This window comes from Rhyacophila brunnea, unplaced genomic scaffold (assembly GCF_057557595.1).
Source record: "Rhyacophila brunnea isolate RB1 unplaced genomic scaffold, BYU_Rbru_1.0 scaffold_23, whole genome shotgun sequence".
Taxonomy (NCBI): domain Eukaryota; kingdom Metazoa; phylum Arthropoda; class Insecta; order Trichoptera; family Rhyacophilidae; genus Rhyacophila; species Rhyacophila brunnea.
In genome coordinates this window covers 8224423-8239554 of record NW_028232893.1, presented here as the reverse complement: position 1 = coordinate 8239554, position 15132 = coordinate 8224423, and the positions used below count along the sequence as shown (strand labels likewise).

The following is a 15132-nucleotide window of genomic DNA, read 5'->3' as shown; positions in this document are numbered from 1 at the left end:
CTACTCCATCATAATAATATTAAATAACTATTTCGTTTTTTGATTTACTTATGAAAAAATTATCATGTGGCAGTGCCGTCCGTCAACATTCTTGTCAATAGATAGTGTGTGTGTGTGTCTACGCGTGTGCTGTGCTGTGTTGCGCTTCATTACAGACAGATAAATCTAGACGAATATGTATATAAATTGTAATTGCAATTTGACCAGACCATTTTAAAGTTTTCCTACTTGTGAATTTTGTCAGATGTGTCACTGTCAATAAAGATATGCCTAACTTAACGGTAGCACGTCACGTCAGTATGATAATCACAAAAACATTATTTGAAACTCTATGCTTTCACTCAAAATAGAAAGCATCCCATTGAATACTATTTTCTCTGATTCTATATCTATGTTCTATTTCTTTTACTTAGGCATAGAGGCAATGGAGCTGTGATCGCCAGATGCTCTCAACCGGAAGTCGGTTGGCTAGGCTGGCGTTCCAACGAAGACGAGCAACTCATCGCTTCGATGTGGGCGGCCTGCAACTTCGACCGCGGGCCCACGGCCTCCGCCAACACCGTCACCACTTCAGGCCCCGGCTCCAGAGCCGGTCCAAAAGTCCTCATCGTGGACGCCAGATCATACACGTCGGCGGTCACCAACAGAGCTAGAGGAGGCGGATGCGAGTGTCCGCAGTATTACCCTTGCGCTGAGATCCAGTTCATGTGCTTACCTAACATCCACAGCGTGAGGAAAAGCTTCCAGGCTTTGAGGGCACTAGCCGCAGAACCACCAGATCATGCCAAGTGAGTAGGAGTGTTTTATTTTGTTCAATCTAAGTTTTCAGAAGCCTTTAAAAACTTTCTGTGACTCAATATTATATACCTCAATGAAAATTACTACATAATTTTTGAACAACCTCATAACCTCGAGAGTGCTAAGATGCCCCGGATGGGGGACTGACAAGGCTCCAGCTTAGTAATTACTGACTGATAACTGAGATAAACATACATCACAAATTTGCCCATCAAAATAAGCGGATCGAGGCACTCGTGGCCGAAGTGCGTTAAGCGACGTATTCTCGCCAGAAATCACACACCGCGTCCCGCGCAACACCTCTTCGTCTATAGTATTTTTTATTGGTATAGGCGCAAGGGCCTGAAGGAGCATTATTATAATTGTTGTTGTGTAGATGACTAAGACAAGTAGAAGTGTGGTGAAATGTCAAGCATGGAATACATAAGCAAAATGTAATTTCAATGAGATCCTACAAGCTGAAGAACATAGTGTTGCTTTTGCTGGAGTGACAGTTTGAAGCTGATGAAGAGGAAGATATGAGTATACCTATAACAACTATAAAAGGACAGGCTGAGTTAATTATTTAATGTACATTGATTGTTGTAGCCAAATACACCGAAACCATTATTTAGAATATTTAGAAGAATAATCACAAAAAATCATTAACGTAAACTGCCAAAGATGTTGGCTTAAAATTAGGGCTAAAATGCTTTACATAATGGTATTTTTTCTAAAGCTAACCAAAAACTTTGTATTGCTCGTTCTAGCTATTTAAAATGTATTTTCTTCCATTCCAGTTGGCACTCTGTCCTGGAGCGATCTCTCTGGTTGCAAGCGGTCGGTGGACTTCTGAGGGCTGCGTGTCTCGTGGCGCGTGCCGTCCATGTGGCCGCGCGGCCAACTCTGGTCCACTGCTCGGACGGGTGGGACAGAACCCCGCAGATCGTGGCCACGGCACAACTCCTTCTGGATCCCTACTACAGGACATGCGAGGTTTGTGAAGACCCTCATTATTACTACACCTGTTTTTAAAAGTAGCGATTTGTTTAATTGTTGTCAAATCCCTGCTTCGGTTGTCATCATCTGAGTCAGCCATGGTCGACTCACTGCTGGATGCAGACCAAACTCCTTCCACTCTTTTTAGTCATTAGTTCTTCACCACGTACATCCTTAGAACTTGATAAGTTCCTCAATCCGATTCAAAAAATAGGACTTCTTGTGTACTGATTTAATTAGCTACAAGTGACTTCATATCACAGTTTCATAATATGTAGAGAACTTCACACTTCCACTACGTCATTTCACTATAATTTCAGATTCGCCCAATTAGTCAATTACATTATTTTATGTGCGAATATTGCAAAAATAACCCTTGAATACTTAAGGTGATTCATCAGTGAAACGCCAAATAATTTTCTACCATAGGCGCGACGAAATTTTGCACTCGCTCCCATTCTGAGAGAGCATGTAGAGCTGGAAGGACGTCATTTTGTTTCGTGATGGCGACGGCCGTAATAATTCCTAAATCGTGTAAAGATGACTTAAAACGTTACCCATTTACTTTAAAAAGAAAACATGTCAATGAATATATTTTACTGATAAAACAATAAACAGAACATTAAATGGACACATGTTGGATTTATAAGACAAATAATATTTGGTTTGACATGCCTCATTTGCACCCGCGACCCGCAAACCGCGCATCGCCTAGCGACGATCTTTTTAGACCGTGTCTCAACTAATGCATGGCCTTAAATTCATAGGATTGGATAGTGTATATTTGTGACATTTCACACATCCCACATATTGCCTTATCAAAGCAAACATCTCAGTATAAAATTTAAATGGGGTTCCTTGTCAATTTTATGTAAGCGTCAAAAGCAATGCATTAATAATTATTTTTAAAATGAATAATCATATATAACACTGAGAAATGCGTATGTAGGTTATGTAAACAAACAGATTTTAAATCCAATCGTGTGTCGCCATTTTGCTTTTAGGACTGCCAATAGAAGAAGAAAATACTGAACTTATTACCAATACCATAACATGTATAATCGTTGGATTCGAAAATCGAATTGCCTTCAAAAATTTTTATGTGAAGTGCGTAGACTTCTTCTATCTAGAGTCCAAATTCTTTAGTTGTTTACAATTGTCCACATTATTGAATATTTTCTTTTGTTATTGCAGGGTTTCCGAGTACTAGTTGAACGAGAGTGGCTAGATTTCGGCCACAAGTTCGCCGACAGGTGCGGACACACTGTCGGCGCTGACAACGTCAACGAAAGGTACTAAAATTACCATCTAAAATTACAAAACTGTTTAATAATATAACATACTTTGATACCTTGTAACTTTGTTGTGTAATTCTTACAGATGTCCGGTGTTTTTGCAATGGCTGGATTGCGTCCATCAAATATTGGTCCAGTACCCGTGCAGTTTTGAATTCTCACAAGCATATTTAGTAAGTAAACCAATTCTCATTGTAATACGAGGGTGGGTCAATAATTCCTTAGAAAAAAGCATTAAAACAGTTTTTATTTTTGTATTTTTTTTTTATTTCTCAACATAATCTCCTTGGAGCTCAATACACTTGGTTAGACGTTTCTCAATTTTTTTTAAACCGTCAGAAAAATAAGTTTTCGGAAGGTCCTCAAAATAAGCATTTGTCCGATCGATGACTTCTTCATTTGAAAAAAAACGTTGTCCACTTAGCCATTTTTTTAAGTTTGGGAAAAGGAAAAAGTCACTGGGGGCTAAATCTGGCGAATACGGTGGGTGGTCGACCAATTCGAACTTCAATTCTTCAATTTTAGCCATTGATCGTAAACATGTGTGAACACGGGCATTGTCCTGATGAAAGAGGATTTTTTTCCTGTTTAAATGAGGCCGTTTTTCTTCAATTTTGTTTTTTAGCTGGTCCAATAAAGATGCATAATAATCCCCTGTTATTGTTTTTCCTTTTTCCAAATAGTCAACGAAAATAATTTCACGTGCATCCCAAAATACAGTAGCCGTAACCTTACCAGCTGATTTTACGGTTTTCGCCTTCTTTGGACATGGTTTGCCTTCGCAATCCACTGCTTTGACTGTTCTTTCATCTCGGGAGTATAGTGGTGTATCCATGTTTCATCTACAGTCACAAAGCGACGAAAAAATTCATCCGGATTGCGTTGCATGAGCGACAACAGGGCTTTAGAGGCCACCACCCTATTGCGTTTATTGTCGACTGTGAGCAAACGCGGCACCCATCTTGCAGAAATATTTTTCATGCCCAATTTGTCATGTAAAATAGAAATGACGCTACCTTTTGAGATCCCTGTAACCTCAATTATCTCACTCAACTTTAATCTTCGGTCACTTAACACCATATCGTGGATTTTATTGATCATTTCTGGTGTAGTCACCTCTACAGGACGTCCTGAGCGTGGTTCATCCTTTGTTGATGTACGACCACGTTTAAATTCATTTAACCAGTTATAAATAGTTGCAAGTGAAGGAGCAGATATGCCGTGAACTAAATCCAACTCATTTTTTATTTCGTTTGCTGTTAACCCTTTTATATTAAAATGTTTAATAACAGCTCTAAACTCAATTTTCTCCATTTTCCATTTTTCCATTTTCCACAAGCAAATTTTTTTTTTAAATGTACGAGAAACACACAAAAACCCGACCAATCTGATTGAAACTTCGCAGCATACTGAATCGGTAGTGCCGCTGCATGAAAACAAACCGCTTACAGTACTAGTCGCGCCACCTGTCGGCTTTTCTAAGGACTTATTGACCCACCCTCGTATTATAAATCAATTGAAATCAATATGTATTATACCGATCCGTCTATCGAAATGACAAAGACTATTTTTTTTTTATTAAATCTAGAAATAACTTCCTACCTAACATAATATTTGAATGCTTTCAGATAAAACTGGCACAGCACGCGTACTCTTGCCTCTTCGGCACGTTCCTGTGCAACAGCAGACGAGAAAGAACCGTGCAGAGAGTGGCCGAGAGAACTTTCAGCGTATGGCAATTCTTGCGAGGACCAGCTTATCTAAATCATCTCTACGAGCCTAACAAGGAAGAGGTATGTTCGCTGCATGACAATAAGATGAAGGAATCGAATAATTGGGGAGCTAATAGGGTGTTCATCCAAAATTTTCGAATGCGATTTTACGCCAGATATATAATACGCCCGTATAATTGCGTTCCCCCGAACACCTAATGCCCCTCTACCATAAGTTTAGCGAAACCGATTGCTAAATTCGGCAGAGTCCATTTTTGACAGATCGCAACTGACAGCCCGCGTTTGTTGATAATTGTCATAGGTTCTTGTTTTCTTCCGTATTTCATTATGATTCAGTGTATTATTTTGATTATTGTCTAATGGTACTATCTATTTTACAATTGATTCTATAATTGGTGCTTATTTTATTCAATCATGAATGCTTTATTTATAGGTAGTAAACTTTGCTTTCGTAGATAAAGCTAATCTACAATGCCGCAAATTTCGTAAAAGAGGCGACGCTTTCAAATTTAAGAGTCTCGTTAGTAAATACACATCAGACGCAGATTCATGAAATCAAATAAATACAAGTAATATAATATTTTGAACAACTCAATTCACATGATTATGCTGGAATCGATTTATGCATAATAATTATATGGTAGGTAGGTATACTATCACGATAACCATTTACTTTCATTTGTTTATATTGTAATGATTATTTATTCAATAACGTTTATTCGGCATTCGGATTATCCGGCCATAATGTAGTATTAATCGAAAAATAAAAGAAATAATATGAAAGTAAATGTAATAGCGAGTTCAAAATATATGGACCACTAGGGATATCTAGTGGCAAAATGTGAGAAATTGTCATTTATTTGACAGTTAAGTGCCCATAGACATCAAAAACTGACCATAGAGAAAAAATATTTTTCTGTTTTAATATAAGGAATACTTGTTTCAAATAGGCGCGCATGTACAAACACCGTTATTTGCATAGAGCATAATGGAACACGGCGGCGCCCGTATATACAAATCCGAAGTTTAGTGGGTGAACACTCGACAAGTTTTATTACGGCAATAAACGGTTTCGGCGTAAGGTGAGACCGTCATAAACCATTCGGTTCGGCTTATTTCCATGGAAACCCTAAAGGGAGTACAAATTAGGGTAGCAGTTTTCATTCACACCACCACATACTTTATGCTTGTAAAAGAATTCAACCGTGTGAAAAGTGACAGGCATTTTATTCCCAGCATTGGATTACATCACATGAACTATCATGTATAAAATATTATTCCATACACAGATCTAAAACGAAATATCAATATTTTTTCTGGGAATAACTAAGGTGTATCATTTGAGAACCAGACGTCATTTACAGAATGCTAAAAACAGTTACGTTAAATTTACAATCTCATATTTAGCTTTGAAGTCGATTTTCTCAACTTGGTTCTTTTTAATTCTCAGCTCCTAAAATAGTATGTAGTTTTTAATATTCCCGTAAAAGATTTTCTCCCTCATCGGGCCTCATCATGTATTATGTCTTCGAGTCACATAATCCGCTCTGGCAACTTTTTCCACTTAGCATATATTATCGTCACTGTTCTGGCAGAAAACACTAATTCGAAAAAATGACATATTGAGTTAGTACCAAAATGTTCCTTATTTCAAACTTTACCAACTGGAAACCTTCTTAATAAATAAACAGTCTTTATTTTAAAGTCATCCTTTTTACGATTACTTAATAAACTGACATGATAGTCCATTATTTCAAACATTTTAACAACTTCAAAGTTAAATTACTCAAAACTAGTATTCTCCAGTTAGTGTGTTCTGCCAGAACAGAGACGTTATGATGTCACACGAATTTGGCTATTTTTCAACAAAAAATTTTGATAAGAGGCATCTTCAGTTGTTTATGCCTGAGAATTAATTAATCTATTGAGGATTATTAATTGATAATATTATGTTTTTGTTTGTTTCTAGGTATTGTACCCGGCCCACTCAGCTCGTGCTCTAGTGGTCTGGGCGGCAGTTTATTTGGGAGCCGCCCCTGACACCCCAGCACCCTTGCAGCCGCCGGCTCCCTCCGCCCCCACCTCTAATCACACGCCAACGCTTCATTCACAGCCTTCATACGGTAAGTCTAAATCTTATAAAATAGTGACACTGGAAAATGATGGTTGTTACAGAGGAAAACCAATCAAATAACTTCATTCCAATTTTGGATCAGAACCTCTCTAAGTTGATTTCATTCTTCTCGGTTATGTGACTAATACTTCAATACCACATACTTCCACATAATTTAACTATCACATCACTCCGGCTGCTACATATTATGGCGGGTACTCATTAGCAAGCCATTACTGTGACTGTTGCAGATACAGTAACTAGTTTTACTAGCATTAGGATGCCAAATAATTAGTTAGCTGGCTTAATAATAAATTATTTTGCACCTAGAGTTGGCTACAGCATCTGGAACAGTTACAGTTACGGCTTGCTAATAAGTTACCCCGCTTTAGACGTCTTCTACCTCTTGGGTACCACTGGATGTGGACTGGAGTTCGAGCTATGTATCCTGCCCATTTCCATTTGAGGCTATTTGCAGACTATTTTATTACATATTATCCTTAATTGCTGTGTTTTGCTGTGTGTCCAGGTGGCATGACAAAGACCAGGTCATACGGAGATCTTCTGTCTCATTCTGAACCAGATTTCACAAACTACGGGCGGAGATCGAGTGACCCCAGTATATCCGTTGACCCTCTGTGAGTATCCATTTTTTTTATCACAGCTGATGCAAAAAATATTAATTTTTCTCTAGTGCCAAATCAACTATACTAAAATCATTATAAAATCGCTATCAACTGTTCTAATACAATTAGTATTTTCTATTTTCTGTATATTGGTGGCTCACAATAATTATGTACATTGGTTCTTTGCTCTGGATGATGAAAAAATGACGAGTCGATTGTTGTAAGACACAGGATTTGAACAAGCAACTCATGGCGTCAAAGCCAGATGCAAAATATTATTTCTAAAATCACTTTAATTTGGAGAAATCGATCACCAACTAATAAAATTTATTTAGTCCCCATTAACAATTACAGAAAACTCAATTCGCTGAGTGTCCCTGGCACGAACGGCCAACCGGCCAACAACATTTCGTCCGACCATCATCAGCAACTCTTAGATGAGTACTCGGACGACAGCGTCGACTCCGACAGCATCCTCGGCCAGCAGCAACACCAGCCGGTCACCAACGGAAAAGGCGCCACGCCAAACGGGCAAACAAACTATATCCAAATGCAGAACTTACTAAACACAAGTGACTCGCTAATTAATACAATGATACCAAAACAGGTCCTGAACGGTTATTCACCGAAAGCTAACGGTAACATAGTTCCTACACATAATGGCTCATCGATAGATCCGAACTCGAACAATAAGAGCGAAGATGATTACGAAGCTGATATAATTAACAAACTAGACAGTAACGGTATTTATGAAAACGGTAATACGCCATTAGTTAACGAAGACAGATTATTACTCGATTCGCCAGATCAGATCGATGGACCAAATACAGAATACGCGGAGCAAGCTATCGAGACGATACCTGACGATAGTCCATCATCACCCGCCGATTACCTTGAAGAACGGCCGGCCAGAATCGTCACGGGCGCAGTCGCCTTCAAATCCGGCGGCGTAGTGTTAGGATTAACTCCTACAGAAGACGCTGCTGTCTTTTTGGACGGTAACTTTTCAGAGTCCGGTGATTCCGTCAGTGTCGGTAGAGTGAGAAATGAAAGCCTCACGTGGCGGAGTATCTCCGAGTGTAGTCAGCAGACCGATTCGAGCAGCGGGTGCGTGGATTTGGGGGCCGAGTTGAATAATTCTGGTGCTGATGTAGGCGGTATTGCTGTGAGGAGTACGAGAAGGCAGCGGTTCGATTCGGTGCAGAATGGAGGACTCAACGATACGGCAGCTATTTTGCTTGAGACAGAAATCGGTGAGTTTGTTGTTTTGCTTATCTTCGATAATTTCAAAGAATACTCAGGGGAGCGAGTGCTCTAGATAGCTTGAAAATAAATAATGACCTGTAACACTGCATTCTCACGTGGCTATTTTTGTCATTCAATTGTCTGTGTAAATGTTTAATGTCGAACAAGTAATCGAAAGGATTGTTCCCACGTATCAATACAAGTTGAATCGAAAGTTGTAATTAAGATGACGTTGAGTGAATTTGTTAGTTTGTGTGCTTTGTAATTTCTGTTATTATAAATGACAAACTAAAGCAACTATTAATTGCTGAAAATGAAATAAAACACCTTATTTATTAACTAAAATAGTGTCAAACAATGTGTGCAAGTCAAGACAAGTTTGACATGTTGTCGCAAGTTGTTATCACCTTGGTTACTTGCCTCGGTAACCAGTTGACTCGAATGATGATTCGCTGTTGAATCGGCAAGAAAAGAAAGGATCTCAACCCATCAGTTACCTTTCAACTGTACAGTTGAACGGCAAAACTCACCATGTGAGAATGCAGCATAAACTTTGTAATAAAGATATTTATGTCATATGCCCTGGGAATGGTTTTAGTGGCTTTTCAGGATGCCGAAATCCAATTGACTAGACATTCGTAGTATGTCAAATCCTTACCTTTTCCAGTGAGTGCACACAAGTTCCAAGTTAAGTGGTCAATAGCCGACCAGAAAAACATAACAGCTTTCGATAGATTATTATTTTTATATTACCTATTTTTTTTTTTCTATCATTCAGTTATGATTTTTTAGTATTTAGTATATCGATGTTCTCTTACGGCTTATGTGCCGATAGAGTAACAAGAAGTTGCATGGTTTTCACTCTTGTATATTTCCACCACAAGCATTCATTCTTGGAGCGAGTATGGTTGCTTTGAGTTTTCTTAAGGTACCATAATTCATTACCGTTATAACGCAAGCAATGCACAAGCGACAATTAGTTCTGAATAAGTTCAACTGGAAGTACCAAACATTCTGCATTGAGGTAAATGCTACCCCAGCTATTCCCAATATTCAAACACAGATCGATAATACTGTATCCCGTCTACTTCCAGGCAATCTAATATCTGAGGAATCAGCTGCCAACCGTCTTGAACAACAGCAACAGAATATGGTGGAGAAGCGGAGTTGTTTGCCGCCCGCCGGGTCATTTGTCCCCGTCCACCGGAGGCAGCGGTCTGATGGCGGAGGCCATTTTGAGCATTTCCCCCCGCTGCCGGCCTGCACCAATATGGCGGATGATTTATTGACACACTCCGATATGACACTGTGCCCAAATTCACCGCTCAGGGCATACCACCGGACACAGTCTGCCGGAGGTGAATTTTACTTCTGTCTTTTAGATTAACTGGCGAATCATTTGTCACTTTGACAGAATCAACTCTACCATAAAAGGTTGTATTTTTCGCATACTGTCCTTAATTTGCCGACCCCAATGAATATACCACCTCATACCTGCCTAACCACACGGGATGACAATGCAGTAGAGTTATTAAAATATAATTTTTAAGTTCTGAGGATTGAATGAATTCAAGTGCTCTGGTTAATGATATGTTACTTGTACCTGTATAATAATTCACATCATACCTTATGAAAATCAGCTTTCTAGTAAAACCCTCACTGCTTCAATAATACCACCGGTCATTGCGTCACGAAGGCTGCAGCAAAAATGAAAATTTTAGGGAACATACTTTCTACGTGTCTTACATGTCTTACCTTATTCGCGTCACCTGGCCAACTATGCAAAAACTCAGCGCTCACAGAAATCGCTGATTAAAACTCATGTTTTGTTTGATAATCATCTTCATATTCAACATGAATGAAAAAAAAAGGTCAGCCTGCCAACAGTGTAAAAAACTCAAATGCCCAACGCGGCAACAATGTAAATTTTAACAATAACAGATAGATATCGCTGATTGAAACTTATGTTGCATTATTTTAATGAAAACCATTTGTTCATTCCGCCCCCTGTAATCGAGTAGATTCACTTTTGCCATGCATGCGCTGTACACACGTTTCTTTTGTGAATTCTCCTGAATTCCTTGATACACTTTGCGGAACCCGAATAGAAATCACGTACTCAACCAATCTATTACGTCCATGACACACATTGATTTTAAAATTTCCATTCTAATAGAATTAGATGATATTGTTTTCAGGGAACACAATAATAAGGAAAGTAGGTTACCTTCCAGATGTGGCTGTAAGAAAGTACAATTGTCGAGTGTGGAAAAATTTGGATAAATTTAAACACATAGTTCAATAGTTTTGTCTGTATCGTAATATACATTAAAGTTTGTAAACAAAACATGCAATCAATTTTGATAATATTTGAGGTCACTCAGCGGACTTGTTATTTCTAGTATTTTATGACCTGACTGTCATTAAGTCATAAACTAAACGAAACGTTCTGTGATTGTTTCAAACGTTATTGGTTAATTAATATCCTAATTCTTTGTCGCAGCCTCAAACGGCATGGGTCGGTGGCACGGTCGTTCAGCGCCAGCATCCTGTTCAGCACCTGCGGACGGCATCCCCGACAAACCTTTGGACAGAGCGTCCCTGATGGGGGGTGTCGGAGCAGCGAGGTGCACTGAAGGGGATGACAGCTGGAGGGGATGCGCTTGCGACCTTCAGCACCATCACGAAAGATTGGGTTGGCCTCACCACCCACACCACTGCAGGAGAGTCTCAGATTGCGTTCACAGGTTATTAAAGTTTGATTGTCTATATTTTGTACATGAAAATATTAGCCGGCCATAGGAGGTGTCTTCAATCAACTTTTTAATTTTTACCCTGATGCAGCGTTTCTTAAATGGATCTCGCGACAGTTGCTTTTTTTACTGAAATATTTTGGAGATTGACAATATTTCAATCACATTCAATGCGGTGCGGCTCTCGTGGTGCAGTACGTAAGCCGCTGGCTTTCCACCTGAGAATTCTCGATTTGATTCACGGTGAGGACACAATATTTATGTATGTGTTTTACTCAAAGCCTCGGTGTTTGTTATTGTTCAAAATTACTATCAACCACCTTGTACGAAAAAGCAAGGACATGGATAAGCGTCAATTACATTGAGCTGCTTTACGAGCTGTTTGTCGGCGAATTTAAAAGCGGGCGATTCAGCTACTGCGATTGTGATGATGACACAAAACTTTCCATTCGCTGAGAAGCCACAAGCCAGTGACTATTTTGACAGAACTTAGTTCGTTTTTTTACCGGGAGGTTGGTATTACGCTCTACTGCGCAGACGCAGTAGTCCCACACGCCGGCGTGTTGCGTGTAAAGTTGACCGGCTTTCAACTTTTCTCTGTATATTGTTTACAATCTGTTTGTTAGCTTGTTCAATGATAACACTGGGCGACTTTACAGGCAGATTGTAAATTCGCCAACAAACAGCTCGTAAAGTAGCTCAATCTAATCGACGCATTATTGATAATTCTAAAAAAAAACACATTCAATGCAGATGCTCCATTAACGAGCCAAAATTCTGCAGGCAATCGGTCGCCTGAGTCAATCGACCAGTAGATAATAAAAGTCAAGCTTTGGCCGGTGTAATAGTCAAACATATCGCACAGTCATCTGATTGACCTGTTTAATACGTATTGTGTTATTTACATGTAGATGTAAATACAAAATTTGGAAACACACCCATTACCCAGGATTCGAATCTCTATCCATCGGATTCTGGCCAATATGCATTATCAATTTAGTCACTAAAATAATATAGGAGCGAAGGACAACACAGTTTTGCATTGTCTTTTAAGAACCATCTGAAAAAATTTATTATCATTACAATGATTCCAATGTAGTTAACGGACTCATTCTGGCAACTAGACGAGTAAAATATCAAATATCAATTGAATCGCCGTTTACATGTTCAAACTCTATTATAATCGTTTTGAAGTATGTTTAAATACAGCAGACTCCAGTTTGTGGACTTAAAATCCATGGATTTGGAGTACTCCACACAACCCCACTCTATTTAAAATCGGCTGACTTGCATAAAACTTAGCTAGATAACGCGGTTGAGAATATTTATTTGTTATGAAGGCTATACTTCAGCTGGGGCACGGTCTAAAACGATCATGACTGCGCGACGCGAAGAATGTGCAAATGACGCGTGCAGAACAAAACATAATTTGTCATAAAAAGTCAACATGCCTCCATTTAATGTTATGTTTATTGTTCTATTATTAATAATAATAATAATATATTCATTGACATGTTTTCTTTTTCAAGTAAATGGATTACGTTTTTTAGTCATCTTTACACGGTTTAAGAATTAATTCCCCTGTCGCCATTACAAAACAAATTGACGTATTCACAGCTCGACTTTCGCTCTCCGATTGCCAGCCAGTCTGAAATTTCGTCGCACCTATAGTTGAAAATTATTTTCACCGACTTAAAACAAAAATATTACGGTCACAAAGATGGTACAATTTTTGAATAAGTTTATTTCTTGCAAATTTAAGTTATCTTTAATCATGAATATGTATGCCCACAAAATCTGTGACTTCTGTACATGTTTATTTGCATATTGACCTTTTGTCTGTTTTTGATTGTAGTAGACAATGCGGCAATAGCAGCTTAGCGGAGAGTGCCGGGGGAAGCCTGGACCCTGTGGATGGACTGGTCTGTCCACAGAGCCCCGTACAACACAGACTGCACCAGATCATTTTAGACCACAAGGTATTTTATTATGATTCATTTGGCAGTTTAAGTTCAGTTATTATAAACACTGAGAATCTATATTGGATCTATGTTCGATACACGTGTACGGTTACAGATCGTAAATAGCTGCGAATGACGGAAGCCTTGTCAACAGTAATTATTCTGCAAATAAGCCGATAATGGGAGCTGTGGAAATGGGGAAGACGCTGAGGATAAATGCCATTCCACCCTACTCAGTGTAGCCACTCTAAATAAATTATTGCGCTAAATTGAACCATTGCACGACTCTCAGTCCTCTCTGCTGGTGTCCTCCAGTAGACCGTCCTTGCGTCCTTCCTCACATTGTTCATACTGTCGATACTAACAATACTCATAACATTACAATGGTGATTATTAATAGTAATACGTTTGTATACGATTGTTTTCAGATGAGAGAAGAGAAATTGATGCGAGACTTGCACTCGGCCAGAGTAGAACTTTTACAAAGAGCATGCCGGACAGCGCGCCTTACCCCGGATCACACAGTTAGTATCCGTTTTAAATTTCCATTAAATCTTCTTCCTTTTTAGCCCAGAATGTATGTTTCCAATATTTTTTTTCTTCTATTTTACGACATTGTGCATTAGTTCAACCTTTTCAGACCTCACATCTGAGAACGTTCGATCTCTGGTTTAGTTGTCATGGCAATTCTTGGCATCGTGGAAGATTCATAATCTTTCCAGAATGAACTCTATCGACAATATCCAAAAATTATATAATTTAATTGCATTGAAATTTCATCTACGGATAATAATTAAGTATTGCTTCCTATTATACTTTTTCAAGTACAAATAGTGATGAATGATTACCATGTTAACGTGTCTCCAAATAAATTAATTTCAGTCTCATTTTGAAAGTGAATAGTAGAATTAAAAAACAAGTTATGTTTTTAATTTGAATTTAATATAGCAAAATTCGAATTACAATAAATTACGAATTATGTTGATGTTACTATAATTGTATATGTAAAATCAAGGGTGCATTTAATTCATATTGTAACGTTGTATAATTATCGATATTCATCCTCTTTATTATTTTAACAAACTTACATCAAATCTATTCTAAACTAATATAACTAGAGATCTAAAGATATAGCTCTGATACAGACTTGATAAATCTACTGGTGTAGCAGAGAATGTTGAGGAATGTCGACCATTTCTAAAAACCGTTAATAAAATTGGTCGATTGTTTGAATGTGCATCCATTCCCTGCTACCATTTTGTTTTCACCTTGTTCATTTTCACCGCTTCCTGTTTGCTCATTTTTCTCTTCTTCTGGTGAATGAATGCACTGTTTATTTTTAAATTGAATGTTTTTTATTATAAATTATATTTTAGTCACTGTGAACGGTTTTTATATTTTACAAAAACGAAATCGGATAGTATTTTAAAAATCGTAAATGAAATCGTGTTTTACATCCACACGCAGACTCGAAAACATTAACCACAGCCGCTGTGGTTGCTACACAATATAGATTACATTCCTCGTACTGTTCGTATGATAAGTTCGCACATACAGCATCGCTACGTCAAACATATTATATTACATTACATCACCATGTTCGATCTGAAGAGTGGATGTTATTTACCAG

The 15132-nt window shown here is 38.4% G+C and overlaps 1 protein-coding gene across 2 annotated transcripts in view; it reads left to right on the top strand.

Annotated features, from left to right (window-relative positions):
- LOC147069428 (phosphatidylinositol-3,5-bisphosphate 3-phosphatase MTMR3) overlaps window positions 1–15132 on the top strand; it is a 244537-nt gene that overhangs the window by 216137 nt on the left and 13268 nt on the right. For both annotated transcript variants that reach the window (XM_085950119.1, XM_085950118.1), the window contains exons 6-17: window positions 414–788; window positions 1578–1773; window positions 2971–3068; window positions 3157–3244; window positions 4700–4864; window positions 6774–6927; window positions 7447–7555; window positions 7898–8796; window positions 9883–10146; window positions 11292–11535; window positions 13397–13520; window positions 13931–14026. In XM_085950119.1, coding sequence (XP_085806245.1) covers window positions 414–788; window positions 1578–1773; window positions 2971–3068; window positions 3157–3244; window positions 4700–4864; window positions 6774–6927; window positions 7447–7555; window positions 7898–8796; window positions 9883–10146; window positions 11292–11535; window positions 13397–13520; window positions 13931–14026 — 2812 coding nt within the window. The remainder of the gene's footprint in view (window positions 1–413; window positions 789–1577; window positions 1774–2970; window positions 3069–3156; window positions 3245–4699; window positions 4865–6773; window positions 6928–7446; window positions 7556–7897; window positions 8797–9882; window positions 10147–11291; window positions 11536–13396; window positions 13521–13930; window positions 14027–15132) is intronic.